The 20,846-nt window shown below is 39.0% G+C and overlaps 1 protein-coding gene across 4 annotated transcripts in view; it reads right to left on the reverse strand.

Annotated features, from left to right (window-relative positions):
• PTPN12 (protein tyrosine phosphatase non-receptor type 12) overlaps positions 1–20,840 on the reverse strand; it is a 125,515-nt gene extending 104,675 nt beyond the window's left edge. For 3 of the 4 annotated variants that reach the window (XM_014589368.2, XM_006140775.3, XM_006140774.3), the window contains exon 1: positions 20,693–20,840. In XM_014589368.2, the coding sequence (XP_014444854.1) occupies positions 20,693–20,791 (99 nt within the window). In that variant the 5' untranslated portion in view covers positions 20,792–20,840. The remainder of the gene's footprint in view (positions 1–20,692) is intronic. The other variant, XM_027773345.1, reaches the window with a different exon arrangement.
• Between the last annotated feature and the right edge of the window lie 6 nt (positions 20,841–20,846).

Here is a 20,846-nt window from a genome sequence, read left to right on the forward strand (position 1 = left end):
ACTTCTTAATTAAGATTCATTCCCAATAGTATCAAAGATTATTGTTTTCTTCTATTTACAACATATTTTAAAGATAAAATATTAACAATTTATATACCTAATTCAATTCACATTGAATTTTAAATTTTTTTTTTTTTCTGGGGCTGGCAAGTGGCATGGTGGTTAAGGCACTGGACTCCCACTTGGCGGAACACAGTCTGAACCCCAGACTTGGCAGCTCGCTTTGTCAAATGATGACAATAATAATAAATAAAATTAAATAATTATTTTTTTTTTAAATGAAATTTTCGGGACCAGTAGTTACCATAGTGATTATGTTGCTGGACTTCCATGTAGTCGACCGCGGTCCAAGTCCTGGACCCCAGAGGCTTAAACTCACGCCAGGCATGTGTGCATGCATGCCCAAGATCCCGAGAGTGGAGGAGAAAGGATTGCGGTGTGGCCATCCCCCTGGGGGGGTGATATCTTGCTTTCTGTCTCTCTGTGTCTTTCTGGCAAGCGCACAGGCTCTATAGCAAAAAAAAAAAAAAGGGGTCAACAGGTGACATGGTAGTTAAGGTACTAGACTCCCACATGGCTGATGAGATTCGAGTCCTAGACCTAGCAGCTTGCCGTCTCACTTTCCCTTCCTCTGATCAAATTTTTAAAAATAATAACATCGATAAAATTAAATAAATAATTCTTTTTAATGAAATTTTCTAAACTTTAACAACTAGAAAAGTAAATGGTAGGGTTTTTTTGGAACATATCTTAAAATATTAAAAATGTGGTGATAAGAGCTTGTAACAGGGGCCAGCAACAGGTGGGTAGTGGTTAAGACATTTGACTCCCACATGGCTGATTAAGGTCTGAGTCTGCAGGGGTGCATGGGCATGCATGTACGTGCCTAAAATCTTAGGAGGAGGATAGAGAAGGCTTTGTGGCATGTCCATTCCCTCAGGAAGTGATTTCTTACTTTCCTTCTCACTATCTATCTCTCTCCCCTGTAAGTGTACATGCCTCATAGCAAAAACCTTAAAAACAAAAAAGAACTTATAAACAATAAACACTGGCACAAAGTAACAACAGAAAATTAAATGTACTAGTTATAAGTTTCTCTTATACTTCTAGTTTAAATTGCATTTTTCAGACATTTCCTCCAAAATAACCTACCAGTCATCACCAGAATGTAGACTGAAAAAATATTAATATTTCATTATTCTTCCAAAATCTTAAGCAACATTAAAATAATCCATGACACTGTAGTAAGTTTTTTTAAAAATAACTATTTATTTTATTACTTATTTATTCATTCATTGATTTTTAATTTGACCAGAGAGAGAATGGGAAAGTGAGAAAGCAAGCCACAAGGTCCAGGACTCGAACCCCAGTCGGCCATGTGGGAGTGTCCAGCACCTTAACCACCACGCCACCTGCTGGTCCCGACACTGTAGTAAGTTTTAAAAGATTAGTAAGATTCTTCAGTATTTCTAAATATTCTAGTATTCAGTTATATTTCCCTTAGAATCTAAGAACACATGAAAATTATGAAAACATGCTGCATTCGAGTCAGTAATAAGACTAAAAAAGTTGGTGAAAAACCAGGTTTGAGTACACTTCAACAAGGAAGAAGGGGCTTTAAAAAAATGTGGTCAGCAATACTGAATGCCAAAGAGGGGGTCACAAAAGATAAGACTATCAAATATCCACTGGATGTGTGTAGGAGGTCTAAGATAATCATGGCAAATGCAATTTCAGCAAAAATGATAGAGCTAGAACTAGAAATTAGCTTATAGTGGGTTCAAGAAATCAGGCAGCAACTAAGGAAGAGGAGCTAGCTAATGTTTACCCATTCAAGAAAGCTCACTTGAAGCCTTTATTCTACCTTTAATAACAATTCCTCTGAATGTTGACTTTTCACAAAGAAATATTTTCTGCTTCTAGTTTTCAAACTATTAAAATACTCACGATTTTATCTTTCTAAAGTAAAAAGACCAAATATTTGGTATATTAAAATAGTAAAACTGGGGCTGGTAGGTGATGTGGTGGTTTAGGGAGCTGGATTCCCACATGGTCAACCACAGTTTGAGTCCCGGACCTGGTGGCTTGCTTTCTCACTTTCCCTCTCTCTCTCACTCTGTCCCACTCTGGTCAAATTAAAACAAATAAATGAATAAACTTAAATAAAATAATTCTTTAAAAAAGTAACATTAAGGGGCCAGCAAGTGGTGTGGTAGTTAAGGTGCTGGAATTCCCACATGGCTGACCATAGTTCGAGTCCCAGACCTGGCAGCTTCCTTTCTCTCTCTCTCTCTCGGTCTTTCTCTGGCAAAACTCATGTGAAAATAATAATAATAATAAAATAAAGTTAAATAAAATAATTTTTAAAAAAAACATTAAAACCACAGGCAAGCAGGTGGCACGGTGGTTAAGACACTGGACATCCACATGGCTGACTGCAGTGTGAGTCCCAGACCTGGCAGCTTCTTTTCTCACTTTCTCTCTCTCTCTCTCTCTCTCTCTGGTAAGCGTGTATGCCCTGTAGCAAATTTTAAAATAATAATAATCATCATTATGAAAAATACAATTAAATAAATAATTCTTTAAAAATATATTAAAACCACATTTCTTCCACTATCGAAATTATAAAGTAATTTTCAAAATAAAACAGTTTAGGGACTAGCAGTTAGCGTAATGGCTATGTTGCTGGACTCCCATGTAGTCGACCACGGTTCACGTCCCAGACCCAGTGGCTTAAAATTCACGCTGGGCGCATGTGCATGCATGCCCAAGATTCTGAGAGGAGAACGGAGGAGAAGGGATTGCAGCATGGCCATCCCCCCCAGGGGAGTGATTTTTGTCTTGCTTTCTGTCTCTCTCTGTCTGGTGAGCGCACACGCCCTATAGCAAAAACTTCTCCAAAAGAAAATAAATAAATAATAAAAAAATTTTTTGAAAAGTTTACTTTTAAGCAGCATCTAATAAAGTCATTTGAATAGGTTAGAGATAAATATGTGATATTCCATTATTTCTGTTGCAAAATCCTATTATGTATATTCACCTACTCTACATTCCTCCTTGGCATTTTTGTCATCTATTTATAGTATTGTAAGTAAAGAACTACAAACTTCTAGATATAAATTACAGGAAATTCCTAAATAACACAGTATCTCCTGGTTTCTCTCTACTATCCATTAATGAATCTTAGGCATATATAGGCTAATTGAGAATAGACAAGGAAACATGACTAGGTAAATAAGAGGTACACAGGAAGGCACAAAAATATAAGCACAGGCAGAGAGATAGGCACACTGATAGCCAGGGAAACTCAATATTACAGTATGTAAATTTTAAATGATTCATGAACCAAAGGAACTATAGTTAAATTTGTATTATTATTACTTTTAGATAGGGTCTTACTATCTTGCTCAGGCCACCCTTGAGCCTGCGATTCTCCTGCCTCAGCCTCTTCAAGTCACTGAATTAAATGTTATATATTACCCAGCTTTTAGGTGGGAGCAGTCATTGAACCCAGGGACTCCCATGTAGTCCCAGCCAGTGAAGCAAAGTATCTCAACCAGTGAAACAAATTTATCTCCCGTGGTTGGGAGATAACTTTTAATGATGCAAAATCTACTGTGAAAAAAAATACATTAGTATTTCTGATATTGATATATTTCTAAAATATATTCAGGGAGTGAATACATAGTGAGAAGATATAATACTCTGATAAAATCTATCTTAATAATAGTATTTTCTGGGGCTGGCAGGTGGTGTGGTGGTTAAAGGCGCTGGATTCCCATATGGCCGACTATGGTTCAAGTCCTGGACCTGGCCGCGTGCTTTCTCATTTTCTCTTTCTCTCTTTCTCTGTCTGGTCAAATTTAAAAAACATAATAATAACAAATGGAATAAAATCAATAAATAATTCTTTTAAAAAACAATAGTATTTCCTTATAGTTTAACAATGAACTATAATAATTTAAATTTTAGGGACCATAAACATGTAGTTTATTGATAATCTTAATTTTACAGTTTCTATAATTTTACCTGATTTTTTTAATGTATATAGTACATGTGAAATAACTTTGCCAGACCCAACAGCATGCTCTCTTGAGTCACAAGGACTCTTTGTATTTCTTTTGCCTTCTTTGAAAGAAGGTGGGTGGAGTTTATTTGGGGCTGAAACTCTAAAATAGTAGCTTTTTTTTTTTCCAATTTTGCTTTAAGAATTCTCTACTAGACACTCTTTTGAGATGCCCACATAATTAGCAAAACCATTCCTTCCTTTCTGTAAGAAAATGTCCTACTATACATACGTAAATAAGCTCCCTACCTTTGTCAACTCCACACATCTATAACATCCTTCTTACTGGTAAGTTGATTTTTTTTCATAAATTTAAAAGTGAGATTCTCGTCATTCTGAGCTCCTCATCTAAATTGAAGTAAAAATGAATAAGAAAGGTTAGATTACTATAACAAATGCCTTTATTCAGCATGTGTAGCCCAAAACAATGGAAGTCAAAATGTAGAGAGAGATAAGAGTAAAGCTGACATACAGGGAAGAAAAGGCAAGTATTTAAGCTGCTCCAGAGAGACAAGAGAAATTGATAAACATGGATAATGACAGAAAGACTCAAGGACTGGAGCCAGCCTGTGGTCTAGTGGAGGGAGCTAGAGTCCAATAGCTGACTGTATTTCAAATCCTAGCTCCGGTGGCTTGAAAAACACACTCAGTCACCAAAACCTATACCAGAAAACTTTTTTTAATTTACTGCTTTCACGACTTGGGTCAAACCTAGCTCTCCCACCATGCTAACTGCAAGATGTGTAACTAGTTTCCCAATTTCTAAACAGTTTTAATTAATGGTCAACATTAAAGAGTCTATGACTTCAAGAATAAAACCGTCTTCTATAATGTTGGGGGTAAGTGCTGTCTGGAAAAGCTATTCTTCACATTCTGTAACACAGGACCTAAAACTCTTTTCCATTCTCAGGTTAGTTCTGGTCCCAACTCATAATTTCAAAACCTCTTCAAAGTTATCTTACATAAAACTCAAAATCACTAAGAAATTCAAACTAATAAAAAGATCCACCATTATATTTCTGGACCATTGGAAAAGTCATGACACATTTTTGCATAGAAAATCATGTTCTGACTTTTCTGATGACCCGATAAATGGCATACGTCTTAAAGACTTTTAATGTAATTTTTTACAAGTATTTTTAATAGACCCAACAGGAGCCAATGAAAAACACTAATCCTGCCATCTCTGATCTGTGTAAACAGAGGAAACACTACTTTATATATCCAAGATAAAGCAAAATTACCAGATTTGGGAACACTGACCATATGATTGAAACTTACTTTTTAAAAGATTCTATTGAATTATTAAACAAGTACACCAGAATAATGGGACATAAAATACTCTTCATCCAAGCATTCAAGAATTCAGAAGACAATTTCATATTTATCTCAAACTCAGCACTTTGAAGTTGATATCCCAGGACCAGCAGATCATGTAATGCGTACACTGCTGGACTCCCATGTAGCCGACCATGGTTCAAGTTCCGTATCCGGAGGCTTAAAACTCACACCGGGAATGCATGTCCAAGATCCAAAGAGAAGAATGGAGAAAGGACTGTGGTGTGGCCATCCCCTCTGGGAGTTTCTCGCTTTCTGTCATTCTCTGTTTCTCCAGAGAGTGCACATGCCCTGTAGCAAAAATCTCTCTTAAGAAAAAAATAAAAAAGTTGGAGGCCAGCAGGTTGTGTGGCCAGGATTAAGGGCGCTGGACTCTCACATGGCTGACCACAGTTAGTCTAGGACCCGGAAGCTTGCTTTCTCACTTGCCTTCTCTCGTTCTCTCTCACTCTATCTTTCTCTGGTCAAATTAAAATAAGGTTAAATGTAAAAAAAAAGAAAAAAAAGAAAAAAAACAACAACTTCTTTTAAAAGAAAGCTAATATCCCTTTGGAAATCCGCTCCTCTTGCTTGGACACATGAGCTTTGCTTACTTTATACACTGCCACACTGTTCCTCCCATCTAAAACTCACAGTTTTAATTTCCATGTCCTTGAAAGTGTTGTTTCCTATATCTGAAACGCCTTTAACCACCTAGTACACCTGACAAATCCCTCCTTCAAGATTTGTCTCAGGCCCAGTCACTCACAATGGAGTATGCTGCTAAGTTGCTGTGCTCCACAGGCTAGGGTATGGAGGTCCAGGTTCGATCCCTTGTCCAACCTAAAGGCTGGGTACAGTGGTTTGTACCTGTTTTCCCAAGTACTTGGGGAGACTGAAGTAGGAGGATTACAGGCTCAAGTCTGGGGCTGGCAGGTGGTGTGGTGGTTAAAGGCGCTGGATTCCCATATGGCCGACTATGGTTCAAGTCCTGGACCTGGCCGCGTGCTTTCTCATTTTCTCTTTCTCTCTTTCTCTGTCTGGTCAAATTTAAAAAACATAATAATAACAAATGGAATAAAATCAATAAATAATTCTTTTAAAAAACAATAGTATTTCCTTATAGTTTAACAATGAACTATAATAATTTAAATTTTAGGGACCATAAACATGTAGTTTATTGATAATCTTAATTTTACAGTTTCTATAATTTTACCTGATTTTTTTAATGTATATAGTACATGTGAAATAACTTTGCCAGACCCAACAGCATGCTCTCTTGAGTCACAAGGACTCTTTGTATTTCTTTTGCCTTCTTTGAAAGAAGGTGGGTGGAGTTTATTTGGGGCTGAAACTCTAAAATAGTAGCTTTTTTTTTTTCCAATTTTGCTTTAAGAATTCTCTACTAGACACTCTTTTGAGATGCCCACATAATTAGCAAAACCATTCCTTCCTTTCTGTAAGAAAATGTCCTACTATACATACGTAAATAAGCTCCCTACCTTTGTCAACTCCACACATCTATAACATCCTTCTTACTGGTAAGTTGATTTTTTTTCATAAATTTAAAAGTGAGATTCTCGTCATTCTGAGCTCCTCATCTAAATTGAAGTAAAAATGAATAAGAAAGGTTAGATTACTATAACAAATGCCTTTATTCAGCATGTGTAGCCCAAAACAATGGAAGTCAAAATGTAGAGAGAGATAAGAGTAAAGCTGACATACAGGGAAGAAAAGGCAAGTATTTAAGCTGCTCCAGAGAGACAAGAGAAATTGATAAACATGGATAATGACAGAAAGACTCAAGGACTGGAGCCAGCCTGTGGTCTAGTGGAGGGAGCTAGAGTCCAATAGCTGACTGTATTTCAAATCCTAGCTCCGGTGGCTTGAAAAACACACTCAGTCACCAAAACCTATACCAGAAAACTTTTTTTAATTTACTGCTTTCACGACTTGGGTCAAACCTAGCTCTCCCACCATGCTAACTGCAAGATGTGTAACTAGTTTCCCAATTTCTAAACAGTTTTAATTAATGGTCAACATTAAAGAGTCTATGACTTCAAGAATAAAACCGTCTTCTATAATGTTGGGGGTAAGTGCTGTCTGGAAAAGCTATTCTTCACATTCTGTAACACAGGACCTAAAACTCTTTTCCATTCTCAGGTTAGTTCTGGTCCCAACTCATAATTTCAAAACCTCTTCAAAGTTATCTTACATAAAACTCAAAATCACTAAGAAATTCAAACTAATAAAAAGATCCACCATTATATTTCTGGACCATTGGAAAAGTCATGACACATTTTTGCATAGAAAATCATGTTCTGACTTTTCTGATGACCCGATAAATGGCATACGTCTTAAAGACTTTTAATGTAATTTTTTACAAGTATTTTTAATAGACCCAACAGGAGCCAATGAAAAACACTAATCCTGCCATCTCTGATCTGTGTAAACAGAGGAAACACTACTTTATATATCCAAGATAAAGCAAAATTACCAGATTTGGGAACACTGACCATATGATTGAAACTTACTTTTTAAAAGATTCTATTGAATTATTAAACAAGTACACCAGAATAATGGGACATAAAATACTCTTCATCCAAGCATTCAAGAATTCAGAAGACAATTTCATATTTATCTCAAACTCAGCACTTTGAAGTTGATATCCCAGGACCAGCAGATCATGTAATGCGTACACTGCTGGACTCCCATGTAGCCGACCATGGTTCAAGTTCCGTATCCGGAGGCTTAAAACTCACACCGGGAATGCATGTCCAAGATCCAAAGAGAAGAATGGAGAAAGGACTGTGGTGTGGCCATCCCCTCTGGGAGTTTCTCGCTTTCTGTCATTCTCTGTTTCTCCAGAGAGTGCACATGCCCTGTAGCAAAAATCTCTCTTAAGAAAAAAATAAAAAAGTTGGAGGCCAGCAGGTTGTGTGGCCAGGATTAAGGGCGCTGGACTCTCACATGGCTGACCACAGTTAGTCTAGGACCCGGAAGCTTGCTTTCTCACTTGCCTTCTCTCGTTCTCTCTCACTCTATCTTTCTCTGGTCAAATTAAAATAAGGTTAAATGTAAAAAAAAAGAAAAAAAAGAAAAAAAACAACAACTTCTTTTAAAAGAAAGCTAATATCCCTTTGGAAATCCGCTCCTCTTGCTTGGACACATGAGCTTTGCTTACTTTATACACTGCCACACTGTTCCTCCCATCTAAAACTCACAGTTTTAATTTCCATGTCCTTGAAAGTGTTGTTTCCTATATCTGAAACGCCTTTAACCACCTAGTACACCTGACAAATCCCTCCTTCAAGATTTGTCTCAGGCCCAGTCACTCACAATGGAGTATGCTGCTAAGTTGCTGTGCTCCACAGGCTAGGGTATGGAGGTCCAGGTTCGATCCCTTGTCCAACCTAAAGGCTGGGTACAGTGGTTTGTACCTGTTTTCCCAAGTACTTGGGGAGACTGAAGTAGGAGGATTACAGGCTCAAGGATGGCTTGGGCAACATAGTAAGACCCTTGCTGAAAAGGAGCTAGGTGTGGTGGTGTGTGTCTTTAGTTCTAGCTAGCATGTTAAGGCAGGAAGATCACAACATGGTGAGAAACCATATTTTTAAAAAAAATCGGCAGAAATGTGGCCCCTTTTTCTGTAACTAACTATGATCTATTCAGACAAATCTGGTTTAAATCTTGAATACACTTCCACTGGAGCAATACATTTTGAATTACTACAGAGTACCTTCTACATACTATATTAGAAGCTTTACACATAAATTATCTTGGTCTTGGTTTTTCCAGGTAGATGTTAATCCCTTAATTTCTCTAGATAACTTGCTCATAATCATAGCAGGGCCAGGATAAAAATTAATGCCTGTATGGTTCCAAAACTCATTATCTTTTTTACCAGCCTAGATATCCTAAGGTTTTGGAGATTAAGTCCCTTGAAAATCTCAGCTCTATGAACCTTCCTCCTTCCAAAATGGGCTTACACACAAAACATTATATATAATTTGAAGCTCATCTACTGCCCATGAAATACTCCCTGCCATTTTTCACATGTTTGTTCATAGTGAATAAGCTTCCTAAGGAAAGTAACTACCCTATTTTCAATTCTTAACAGAAAAGCCTAAGGATGGTAGACACTCAAATACCTAATAAATATCTTTTTTATGAGTGGATGAATGGAAAAGACTATAGGTAGGAACAGAGACAAATCTTTCAGCATTCTTTCAGAGGCTACCGGATTAGCTATTTAAATGCTACTAAATAGTTTTTTAGAACAGTCACAGTGGCACAGTGGCAAAATCATGCTCTATAATGCTGAAATCACAATGGAAGGTCCCAGGTTTGTGTCCCAAGGGCTCTCTCTACATGCAAGGTGTACACACATGTACAAACAATCCTGACCGGTTTAGGCTGGGAGTGGATCATGGCAATAAAGACTCTGTTGAGTGTATCCATCTCTCTCTCCCTCTCTCTTTCTCTCAGAAGAAATAAACTTTTTAAAATAGTTTTTAAAATATAGATTACATTTTAAAATTATTACAGGAAATACAGATTTTAGCATATATCCCAAAGCCTCTGATTAACATGATCCAGATTGCACATTCTCCAAGAAAAATTTTGGGGAGCAATTACTGTTTGTTATATCTGCCATGAGCCAGCCACAGACACTATAATATTATACAAAAGAAAACACAAAGTTGTATGGCTTCAGAGGGAAGGACCTAATTGTTTAGACATGATTGCATGAATCTAAAACTATTAATACAGGAAATATTAATCCTAGGAGAGTTCAATTCCTATTTGGAAGAGATTAGTGGTTTAGAACAATTACTACCTAGTACCTAACTTATCTTAGCAAGTTTTCAACTCAAACCTAATAAAAGCTTTTTTTCCCTATAGTACTAAAAATCACATAGTATCAGGTAGTATTAATACAATGGAGAACAAGTTCTTTACAATAAACTGAGCTAACATACCCCAGAAAGAGAGAATTAATTACAGTCTTGCTTGTGAGTTTTAGGTGGATATGGTGAAGCCATTCTAAGTTTTTGTTTGTTTGTTTTGCCATAGGGCACATGTGCTCACTGGAGACAGAGAGAAAGTGAAAAAAATCACCCCCTTGGAGGGATGGCCACATGGCAATCCCTTCTCTATTCTCCTCTTGGGATCTTGGGCATGTACACACACACACACACACACACACACACACAACCTGGCATGATTTTCAAGCTGCTAGTTCCATGACTTGAACCAGGGTCAGCCATGTGGGAGTCTACCACCTTAACCACCATACCACCCACTGGCCCCTTTTATTAGTTCTTTAAGTTCATTTTATTTCTTTCTTTCAAGAGAAAGAAACAAAGACACATACACACACACCCTAGAGAGTGTCTCAATAAGCCACATTCTCCCAGCCTCTCAGCCAGGATCGCAGGTGCCTGACATGAGCCCATCTACCCAGAATCCAAACTTAGCTTCCCCTATAGCCCCACTACAAGAGAGTAGCACCCGTACCACTGTGCATGGGCCTAGATTTTTAATTTCCTGATCTTCACAGTACAGTCTACAAAATAAGTGGAAAGCCTTCTAAGACAGGGGAAAAGTATATTCAATAGTACATTCACAGATAAAAGTTCATTCATTGAGTAAACTCAAGGACATGTAATAGCTACTAAAGAAAACAGGACTTTAACAATGGAAAGGTACTGTGAAACTATGTTGGGAAGATTCTGAAACACCACAATAAGTGTAGACTTTATCCTATAGACCAGTGAGTCTCCATTAGGGGACCAGTTATAAAATTGAGGGGAAGGGAGAAGGGACTAGAGAATCAAATTTGGGAATAGAAACAGACATATAATTACAGTTTGAAAATAAGCAGAATTTAGATCTGGTGCTTTGAGTTAGCTTAAGCATCTAAAATTTCCAGTAATTTTAATGGTCAGCAAAGGGAGCCATGAATTTTTTTTAACTTATATCTTTGATAATGAAAACGAAATGATGTATCCAACACGATCCTATGTATTAAAGAAAACATACAACTAAGCGCAGGGATTCAACCCACATCTCTCTTGACTTGTACAAACAGTATGGTTTCCATTAGCCCACAGATGCCAACACTTGAAAGCGTTATTTTAGGAAAGTGAGTATGATATGTGGAATGGACTGGATGAGACAAGAAACTAGAGGCAAGGCGAGAACAGTTAACGCTTGTAATCATCCCCCAAACACCCACAAGTACACTACTTTTGAAGAGATGTCAGTGTGACCTGATAGATGGATTTTATTAATGAAATCCAAAGCAATCCAAAAGTCTGAAAATGGCATTTTATAAAAGATAATATTCTAAAATAATGTCTCCAAATTTTAATTCAGGCCTGTGGGATGCACAAGTAGAGAAGTTACTTTAAGTGGCCCCTGAATTCCTACACACATTAAGCAGTATCTAGAGACACACATGTATAGTACTGTTTTTTAAATGAGAAGAATTTACAATTCATAAAACCATATTTAAACAGTATGAATTCAGTGTAGCTCTTTACCTTACTTTTTTTTTTTTTTTCAAAAGATACTGAGAATACAAATACTGTGTGAGCCCACCTGTGTGTAAGAGAGAGCAAAACAGTTCTTATGCTGGGCCATTTGAAGAATTCACCTGAAGAATGAATTTCTGACTTACAACATTAAGCTTGCCTATAACTTCTGCTCATGTAATGGATATTAATGCCTTTTAAACACCAGGCAATATATTAAGCAATAGGGATACAGAGATAATTAAGTACTAGTCTCTAGCCTTAAAGGCTTTCTGTCTGGGGAAGACAAGTGTAAATGTTTATGCATCTAATGAAGTCAGTGCTACAGAAACACAGAAGTGTTTAATACTTGAACAAAAAAATTAAATCTATCTATGTCAATGTCTCATTTTCAGTTTAATCCTTTCAAAATCCTTTTCCAAACTAACTGTCAAGTACTGAAGGGAGGAAAAAAACCTAACAATATTCTAAAAATAAATACAATAAAACATCCTGAAAGTTAATTCTTGAGGTAAATTTGTAGTATGTTGTCTCAGTGAGCCATGTCTGGAGAATTACTTAAGAGTTCATTTCTGGGTCAGCCAGGTAGCATGGTTATTAAAACCGTGAATCCCATATGGCCAACTGCACCGTTTGAGTCCCCAGCCCAGCAGCTTGAAAAACACACAAGGTGCATGGGCATGTACATCCAAAAATCCCAAGAGAAGTATGAAGGAGAAAGGGCTGTAGCATGGTCTTCACCCCCAGGGGGTGCTTTCTCACTATCCCCCTCTCTGGCAAACGCATACAACCTACAGCAAAAAAAAAAAAAAAGAAAAGAAAAAGAAAAAAAAAGTAAAGGTTCACTTCTACTTTTCAAATTAGTTAAATATAAATATGAAATATGTATGGCTGAACATCCACCAAAGTATAGGTGAAAAAAAAAAAAACAATAACTAAACCAGTGGTACTGGGAGGCATCAAAATAAGCTCAAATGCAAGGGCTGGAAAATATTTCCTATCACTATAGCTTTGAAAAACAAGTAAAGACACACAAAAACCTACAAGCCAACCAAGACACCACTCACACCCAGTAGGATATCTATAATCAAAAAGACAGCAATAACAAGTACTGGTAAGGATGCTGAGAAACTGGAACCCTCATATATCCCTGATGGTAAGGTAAAATGTGCAGCAACTTTGGATAACAGTCTGGCCATTCCTCCAAATGTTAAACACGGAGTTCTCATGTGACCCAAAAATTCCACTCCTAAGGACAAACCCAAGAGACTTAAACATAAATGTACACAAAAACTTGAATACAAGTATTTATAACAGCATTATTAGTAATAGCCAAAAAGTAGAAATAACTCAAGTATTCATCAGGGAATGAATAAATAAATGTGGTATCAACTAATGTAACATTTGGCCACAAAAAGTAAGCACTACTAATCCATGTACACCATCAATGAACCTCGAAAATGATAAGCTAAATTACATCAGTCATAAAACACCACATACTGTAAAATTCTATTGTTATAAAATGTCCAGAATAGGTAAATCTATGGAGATAGAAAGTGAACTGGTAGTTACCTAGGGCTGGGAGGAAGAGGGGAGAAGTAACTGCTGGTGGGTATGAGGGCGAAAATATTCTAAAATTGTGATAGTAGTTACATAATTCTGTGTATGTAATACTAAAGATTATTTAATTTTTAAAGTGAATACTTTAAGATGGATGAATTTCATGGTAGGTATCTATATCTCAATAAAGCTGTTTTGTTCTTATTTTAGTTTGCTATAAAGTGTGTGAGCTCATAATTGCCAGAGAGAAAGAGAGAGAGAGGGAGGAAAAGAAATAAAACACCTCCTAGCAACGATGACCATGCCATAAACTCTTCTCTTCCATTTTCCTCTTGGGGATTTGAGAACTCACGAGCGCATACACACGCACTCAGTGTGTTTCTCAAGCTGCTAGGTCCTAGGTCCAGAATCAAACAGCACGGATGGCCATGTGGGATCCAGCCACCCTAACCACCATGTCATTGGCCAACCCAAAACTGTTAATAATTTAAATGTGATTTTTTTCTTGAGACCCACAGGGTTTTGCTGTGTTGCAATCCTCCTACCTCAGTCTCCCAAGTAGCTGGAACCATACAAGTTTGTCACCATGTCCAATTCCTTCAGAAAGGGTCTCCTCATGTTCCCCAGGTCAGACTTGAGCTCAAGATCTTCCTGCCTTCAGCCTCCTTAAGTTGCTGAGGTTACAGGAGCAGGGAGCTTGGACTTTAGGTTAGATAGAGAATCAATTGTGGGCACCCCATGTGCTTCAGCACAACACTTACAAAGGCAATTATTATGACATTTTTTTTAAACCCCTACAAAACAGGACCAGCAGATGGCATAATGGTTACATTACAGCATTCCCATGTCATTGAAAGCGGTTTGAGTCCTGGACCCAGAGGCTTAAAACACACCAGCCACATGTACATGTGTGCCCAAAATGCCAAGAGGAGAATGGAGGAGGAGAAGGGATTGTGGCATGGCCATCCCCACGGGGTGTGTGTGTGTGTGTGTGTTGATTTCGTGTTCTGTCTCCTCAGCAAGTGCACACACCCGATAGCAAAAATCTCTCTTTAAAACAAAACAAAAAACTCTACAAGCCACAATATTGAATAGTTTCTACTGAACAGGAAAGTTGTACACTTTGTATACTTATCTAGTCTCTACAACATAAGATCTTTCCAGGTTTTCTCTCTTTCATTCTCTTTTCTAACATTTCAAGTCCAAACTTTGTATAAAAAACTTAATAAGTCTTACTTAACTAAAAGACAAAGTTCTTATTCTGTCTTTTAAAATTATATTTAAATAGTCATTTCACAAAAGAAGATATACACATTGATAAGAATACAAAAAAAAAATTCTCTATTTCTCATTTGTTTTTCTAAAAAGGTAGACAGTATCTTCCTATAGCTTGTAAGAACTATCTACTTCCAGAATGCTAGAATTAATGAAAGGACGCTATACCCACACTTCACCTATTTTCTCCTTATCCACTCTAATCTGGCTTCTTCCCATACCCCAAGTCCAAACTGCTTTTTCTAGTCACCAAACCACTCCTGCCTGCCAAATGGAATGAATACTTTCCCAACCTCACCTTACTGGTCCTCCCAGCATTACTTGACTCTAACAACACCTTTCTTGAAACTCTCCCAGGCTTTTCTGACATCTCTGGGTCCCCTCCCTTCTCTATGACCACTCCTTCTCAGGAACAATCACTAGCACTTGTCTTGGCAGCTCTTTAAATGCTGATGATATTCAACTGAAAGCTGGTCACTTTATATACTTGTTGGAATAAACTCATTCACTCCCACGCTTTTGACTACTTCCTACATGCTTATGCGATGACGCCTAAATCTTTAACTCCTGCCATCCTACCAGCTATCTTGAGGTCCACATTTCTACTGGATGTCTCAGAGGCACCTGAGTTTTAACATGTCCCAACCAAATTCTTCCTCTTCTCCCTTGATACTTCCTCCCACAGTTTTGTTCCTCTGTATTTTTTTCTTCTGACTTACTCCTTACTCTATCAAACGGCACATTCAAAAGTAGGTGATAGGATACCAAGCCAGACATCTTAGAGGTACTTTATTCCAATTCTCCTTTACCCACATCTAAGTGAAATCATTAAGACTTCTTTCTTAATGCTTATCCTACCCATTGTGTACTCTCCATTCCTCCTAAATTCACTTCAGGCCCCCAAATCTCACTTCTTTGATTTCAACAGATTCTAAAATGCCATTCTTCATACTGCCATCAGAATAAACTTGCTAACACACCAATCTGCCTAATGACTTTTTACCCTTCATTCTCTCCAGAGAGTGAGTAAGTGGTTCTCAGCTTTCCATCATAAGGTGCAGAGCAGGCTGAGGAGGTGGGGGTAGGGAATGAGGATGGAGTGCTGGGCCAGAATGCCTATTTTCTTAACTTAAACCTCCTCCCCTTTCCCCTGACTCTAAAAGATGTAGTGCAGAACTGTTTGCAATTATTACTATTGGTCTATAGAATAAAATCTAAATTTAACGGGTATCAGATCCTTCATGATCTGACCCCTACCTAACTTTTCCAGCATCAAAGTTAGTCTACACCATATATACCCAAAGTATGGTCCCCCTCTCTCCCCCAGAATATTTCAGACGGCCTGTGTGGAATAAAACCTAGGTTTGCCAAGCACACATGTGTATCACCCAATCTTGTGTATTTATTGTACTTGTCATGATCACAATCTCTCATCTTTTTTTTTTAAATCATGTAGGTGGTGTGATTTTTTTAAAATTATTTGTTTAATTTTATTTATTTATTTATTTATTTATTTTTAAATCTGACTAGAGAAACACTGAGAGAAAGGGGAAATGAGAAAGCAAGCCACCAGGTCCAAGACTCGAACTGTGGTCAGCCATGCAGGCGTCTAGCACCTTAATCACCATGCCACCTGCCAGCCCCAGAGTTTGTCATCTTTAAAAACTAAAAGTTTAGACTATCGAGATCAAGTTCTAGATCTGCCACAAATTATCTATTTATTCACTAATTTGCATATTAGTAAAGTTATCATGTTTTCAACACATGACAACCTGGGCACCACAGTTTACACAATCTCAGTACCTTAGTTTTGTCACCTTTAAAAGGATGGGGGCACAACAGGTCAAGGACAAGAATACATAAATCGCAGAACAGTTGAAAAATATTCTACCTTCAATAATAATCAAACTCAAATTTCTTAGAAGGATCTTATATCTGTTTAAATTTAAGATCTTATTCTAGGGACCAGCAGATGGCATAATGGTAACATCGCTGGACTCTCACATGACTAACTGCAGTTCGAGTCCTGGACGTGGAGGCTTAAAACTCATGCCAGGCATGTGCGCGTGCATGCCCGAAATCCCAAAAGGAGAGCGGCATGGTAATCTCCCATAGGGGGTGATTTCACTCTTTCTGTCTCTGTTTCTCTCAGCCTCTCTGGCAAGCACATGTGCTCCAGAACAAAAATCTCTCTAATCAAAAAAAAAAAGAAAGAAAGAAAAAAGAAAAAGATTTATTCTAGACCAATAATAGTGATTGCACACAGTTCCACACTGCATTTCTTAGGAGTCAGGAGAGATGGAAGGTGTTAATAAAATAGACATGCTAGCTCTATATTCAGTCAGCATTTCCTACCCACACAACCTCAGCCTGCTTTTTTGAGTATTTACTATGAGCATTATGGTAGAAAAGCTGAGAACCACTACTCATTTTTCAATTATCAAATAAAAGATTAAGACAATTATAAATGAACATTCTTGACAGTTACATAAACTAGCACAACTTTTCCAAGAAGTTATCTTCATATAAACACATGATAAAAGAAGTCTACATCATTTTACCATGTACTTCCACTATTGAAATGTTGTCCTATGCAATAATCAAAAAATAGAAGTTTCAGGACCAGCAGGTGGCATGGTAGCTGAGGTGCTGCCCACATGGCCGACCACAGTTGAAGTCCTGGACCTGGTGGCTTACTTTCTTAACTCCCCTCCCCCCCCAGTGTCTCTCTCTGGTCAAATTAAAATAAACGAATGAGTAAATAAATTAAAAAAAATAGAAGTTTCTATGCATAAATATTAGTCACTGATTATATGCAACAAGAGAAAATAGAATGGCTTAAACATTCAACGATAAAGAAATGGTTCAACTATAAAATAATTGGTAAAAAAATTATAGTCACTTAAAATTATTTTTACGGGACCAGCAGTTAGCGTAATGGCTATGTTGCTGGACTCCCACATAGTCAACCGCAGTTCTAGTCCCGGACCTGGTGGCTTAAACTCACGCCAGGCACATGTGCGTGCGTGCCCAAGATCCCAAGAGGAGAATGAAGGAAAAGGGACTGCGGCGTGGCATGGCCATCGCCCCTGGGGGGTGATTTCTCGCTCTATGTTTCTCTGTCTCTCTCTCTCTGGCGAGCACACCCTATAGCAAAAAAAAAAAAAAATTTACAATGCAGCTGCAATAATGAAAACCATTTATCAGAATGTTAATTTACAACACAACCAAGAAAATTATTTTTTAAAGTAAAAAGAAAGAAAACAAATAAATAAATAGAATAAAATAACCAAGAATACAAAATGTTTATGTGTAGCTTTTGGTCACACAGAAGCATTAAAAACATTAACAAAGGTATAGCATTTGGGTGATCACACCACAAGACTGCTAGATAGGATAATGGAAACAGCATGTTACTTACAGGAGCTGTGTTAAACCAGTTTGAATGCCTACTCCACTTACCTAAGTGTAAGGCATTATTGGTAATTGTTAATTATTGTTTTTAAATTCTCAATTTGAAATAAACATTCTTACTTTATAAAGGAACAGGGTTACAATAGCTACATTATCTCTAAGGCGCAGTTCTACAAATGTTAAGATTTAAAAATGTATTTCGAATCCACATCAGAATTTGAAAAATGACAGAATCTATCAGCTGATCTACTCTCTTTCCATGAGAGGAGCCTTTCTGTCAAAGGAAAAGCACTAAATACCAGCTGCCTTAATTATAGCTACTGCTTATCAACTCAGGAAATAAACAAAAGCAAGCACTATAAAAGAATAACCTTAGTCATCAAATCTCCAATGTAGAATCACCTAGCTCTTCCCAGGTATTGTAGCAAAAGGAAACTCATTCAGTCCTTGAGAAATGGCATCTCCAATAGGGTTACCTGACTCATTCCCAAAGCATCAACCCCAAGGCTACTTCCCCAATATAGGAGTTCAGAGACTGGCACCTGTCCTGATGGCCTGCATCACCAATTTTCCTTGACAGGATGCGAGGAGGAATACCCAAATGACTAGCATACAAACAAGAAATAGCCTGGTACCACACCACCTATTCCACACCGAAGAGACTAAAAGACAAATTTTAAGTGTCTTAAATAAATATTTCTTCTACTTTGGCAAGGGAATAGTAAAAAGATCCAATTATTGTAAATTACACCATTCAAAAGATACCAACATAATCAACATTCTCAACAGCAAGAAAGGAAAATATCTTTCTTTAACCTTTTCGATCACAAAGTAATCTTTCATAAACACACAGGCTGCATATCATCAGAAAAATGTTTAAAATAAAGAATAATTACTTAATCTGTCTTTTCCAGTCTTCAAAAGACACTAACAAAACCTTACTGGTATTCTCTGTCATTGGTCTAGGAATCATGAAGCTCAAAAATACTAAAATTGTGCAAGGTCAAAAATGTATTTTATGAGATGTTAACATTAACACTAAAGCTTTACCGAACCCAAGTCTCTTTAAAATGTGAAAAAGTATTTCAGTACTAAAAATCTTTTCACTACCTGCACCTTAAAAACAGCTGTACTCTGAATCAAAAAGTAGCCAATGTCTATTGCCCATTCATTTTTATAGATATTAACTGCAGCCTCATAATCGAATTTTGGAGTTAACAAATATTATTGGAGGTGTACCTTAGCCAGGGGCAAAATTTTCCCCACTTGATTTCCCATTCTCAACCCCCGCCAAGGCTAAGGAGCAACCACTTCCCAAAGTTCCACTTCCTTTTCCATTCCCCAGACCTCCAGGGTTTCCAACGCCCCGGTCTTGCGCAATATCCGCAGGAGCAGCAGCCGCAACCACCGCCTCCCAAGCCGGGAAACAACCCTAGAGGGAACATTGTCCAGCAGAAAAATAAAAGGGGCGGGGAGGGGTAGTAATGTAGGAAGTCGACTTCTGGTCCCACGCCTTCGGATCTGACCCCCTCACAGTGATGTATCTAGAGCAATTTCACCAATAAGACTTTTAACCCTCACCTCCTCTTAAGCTTGCCTACACAAGCAGAGAGCGGAAAGGGGGGGTGCGTGGCGGGCCGGGAAGGTTATCTCCCAGTTCAGGCCTTCGGCCGTAACGTCGCCTCCGCCCCACCAGGACTATTGTTCCCAAGATCCCCACCCCCACCCCGGATAGGAAGTGATAGTCACATCCCCTCCGCCTTCAGCAAAATCCCCTAGGGAGTCTGAGTAGGCTTGCTTCAAGATAACCCCCCCAACCCACTTACCCCCTCAACGTAGTCACACTGACCCCAAGATTACCTAGAACCTAGGTCTCCGGAGAGAATAGGCGGGGCGGGGATATATGGAAATTGGGTGAACCACGAGATTCCTAAAGGACAATCCTTTCCCAAGCGTTGGAGATAATAACTGCGAACCCAGAAACAGTGTAAGTCCTACCTTGCCTACTTTGGGACCAGCCTGAGCAAAGCGACCCCTCGAGTTAATGCCAACCTCAACCACCCGGTTCCTTCGTCAGTCGCGATCCGCTCTCCTCCCAGGTCGCCGCCGTACACCCGGCTCCGACCCTCTCGGGAGAAGCAGGCTAAGTGGGGACTTGTGCAAAGGCCGCCCTCACCCCCACTTCCAGCCCCCGGCCTGCACTTCATTCGCCTTCGGCTCCCGGCCCGAGAAACAATAGGTGGTCACGGGCGACGGTGCAGGGTGCGGGCTCAGCCCAGCGGCGGCTCCCTGCGTGCCCTGGGCGCCCGCGGAGGGGGCCGCGAACACGGGAGGGGCAGAAAGGAGGCCGAGGGGCGGAGGCGATCTCACCTCCAGCCAGCCCCCGAGACCACCCGGCCCTCGGGGCTGGAGCACGCCCTCCGCCTCTCACAGCCGCACACAAAGCGCTGGCGGCCCCGGCCAAGGCGACGGTAGGCTCCGGTGCCGGCGAGAGGAGGCGACAGCGAGGGGAGAGACTCACCATGAAGTCCCGGGCGAAGTTGTCCTCCCCATTGTGGTCAGGACTCTTCATGGCCTGGACCCTCTGGATGAATTTCCTCATCATCTCCACTTGCTCCATCCTCCCGCGTCCCCCCGGCTGCGGTCGCTGGCGCCCCCGCCGCCCGCCCGCCCGG

Source organism: Tupaia chinensis, unplaced genomic scaffold, assembly GCF_000334495.1.
Source record: "Tupaia chinensis unplaced genomic scaffold, TupChi_1.0 Scaffold000044_1, whole genome shotgun sequence".
NCBI classification, from domain to species: domain Eukaryota; kingdom Metazoa; phylum Chordata; class Mammalia; order Scandentia; family Tupaiidae; genus Tupaia; species Tupaia belangeri.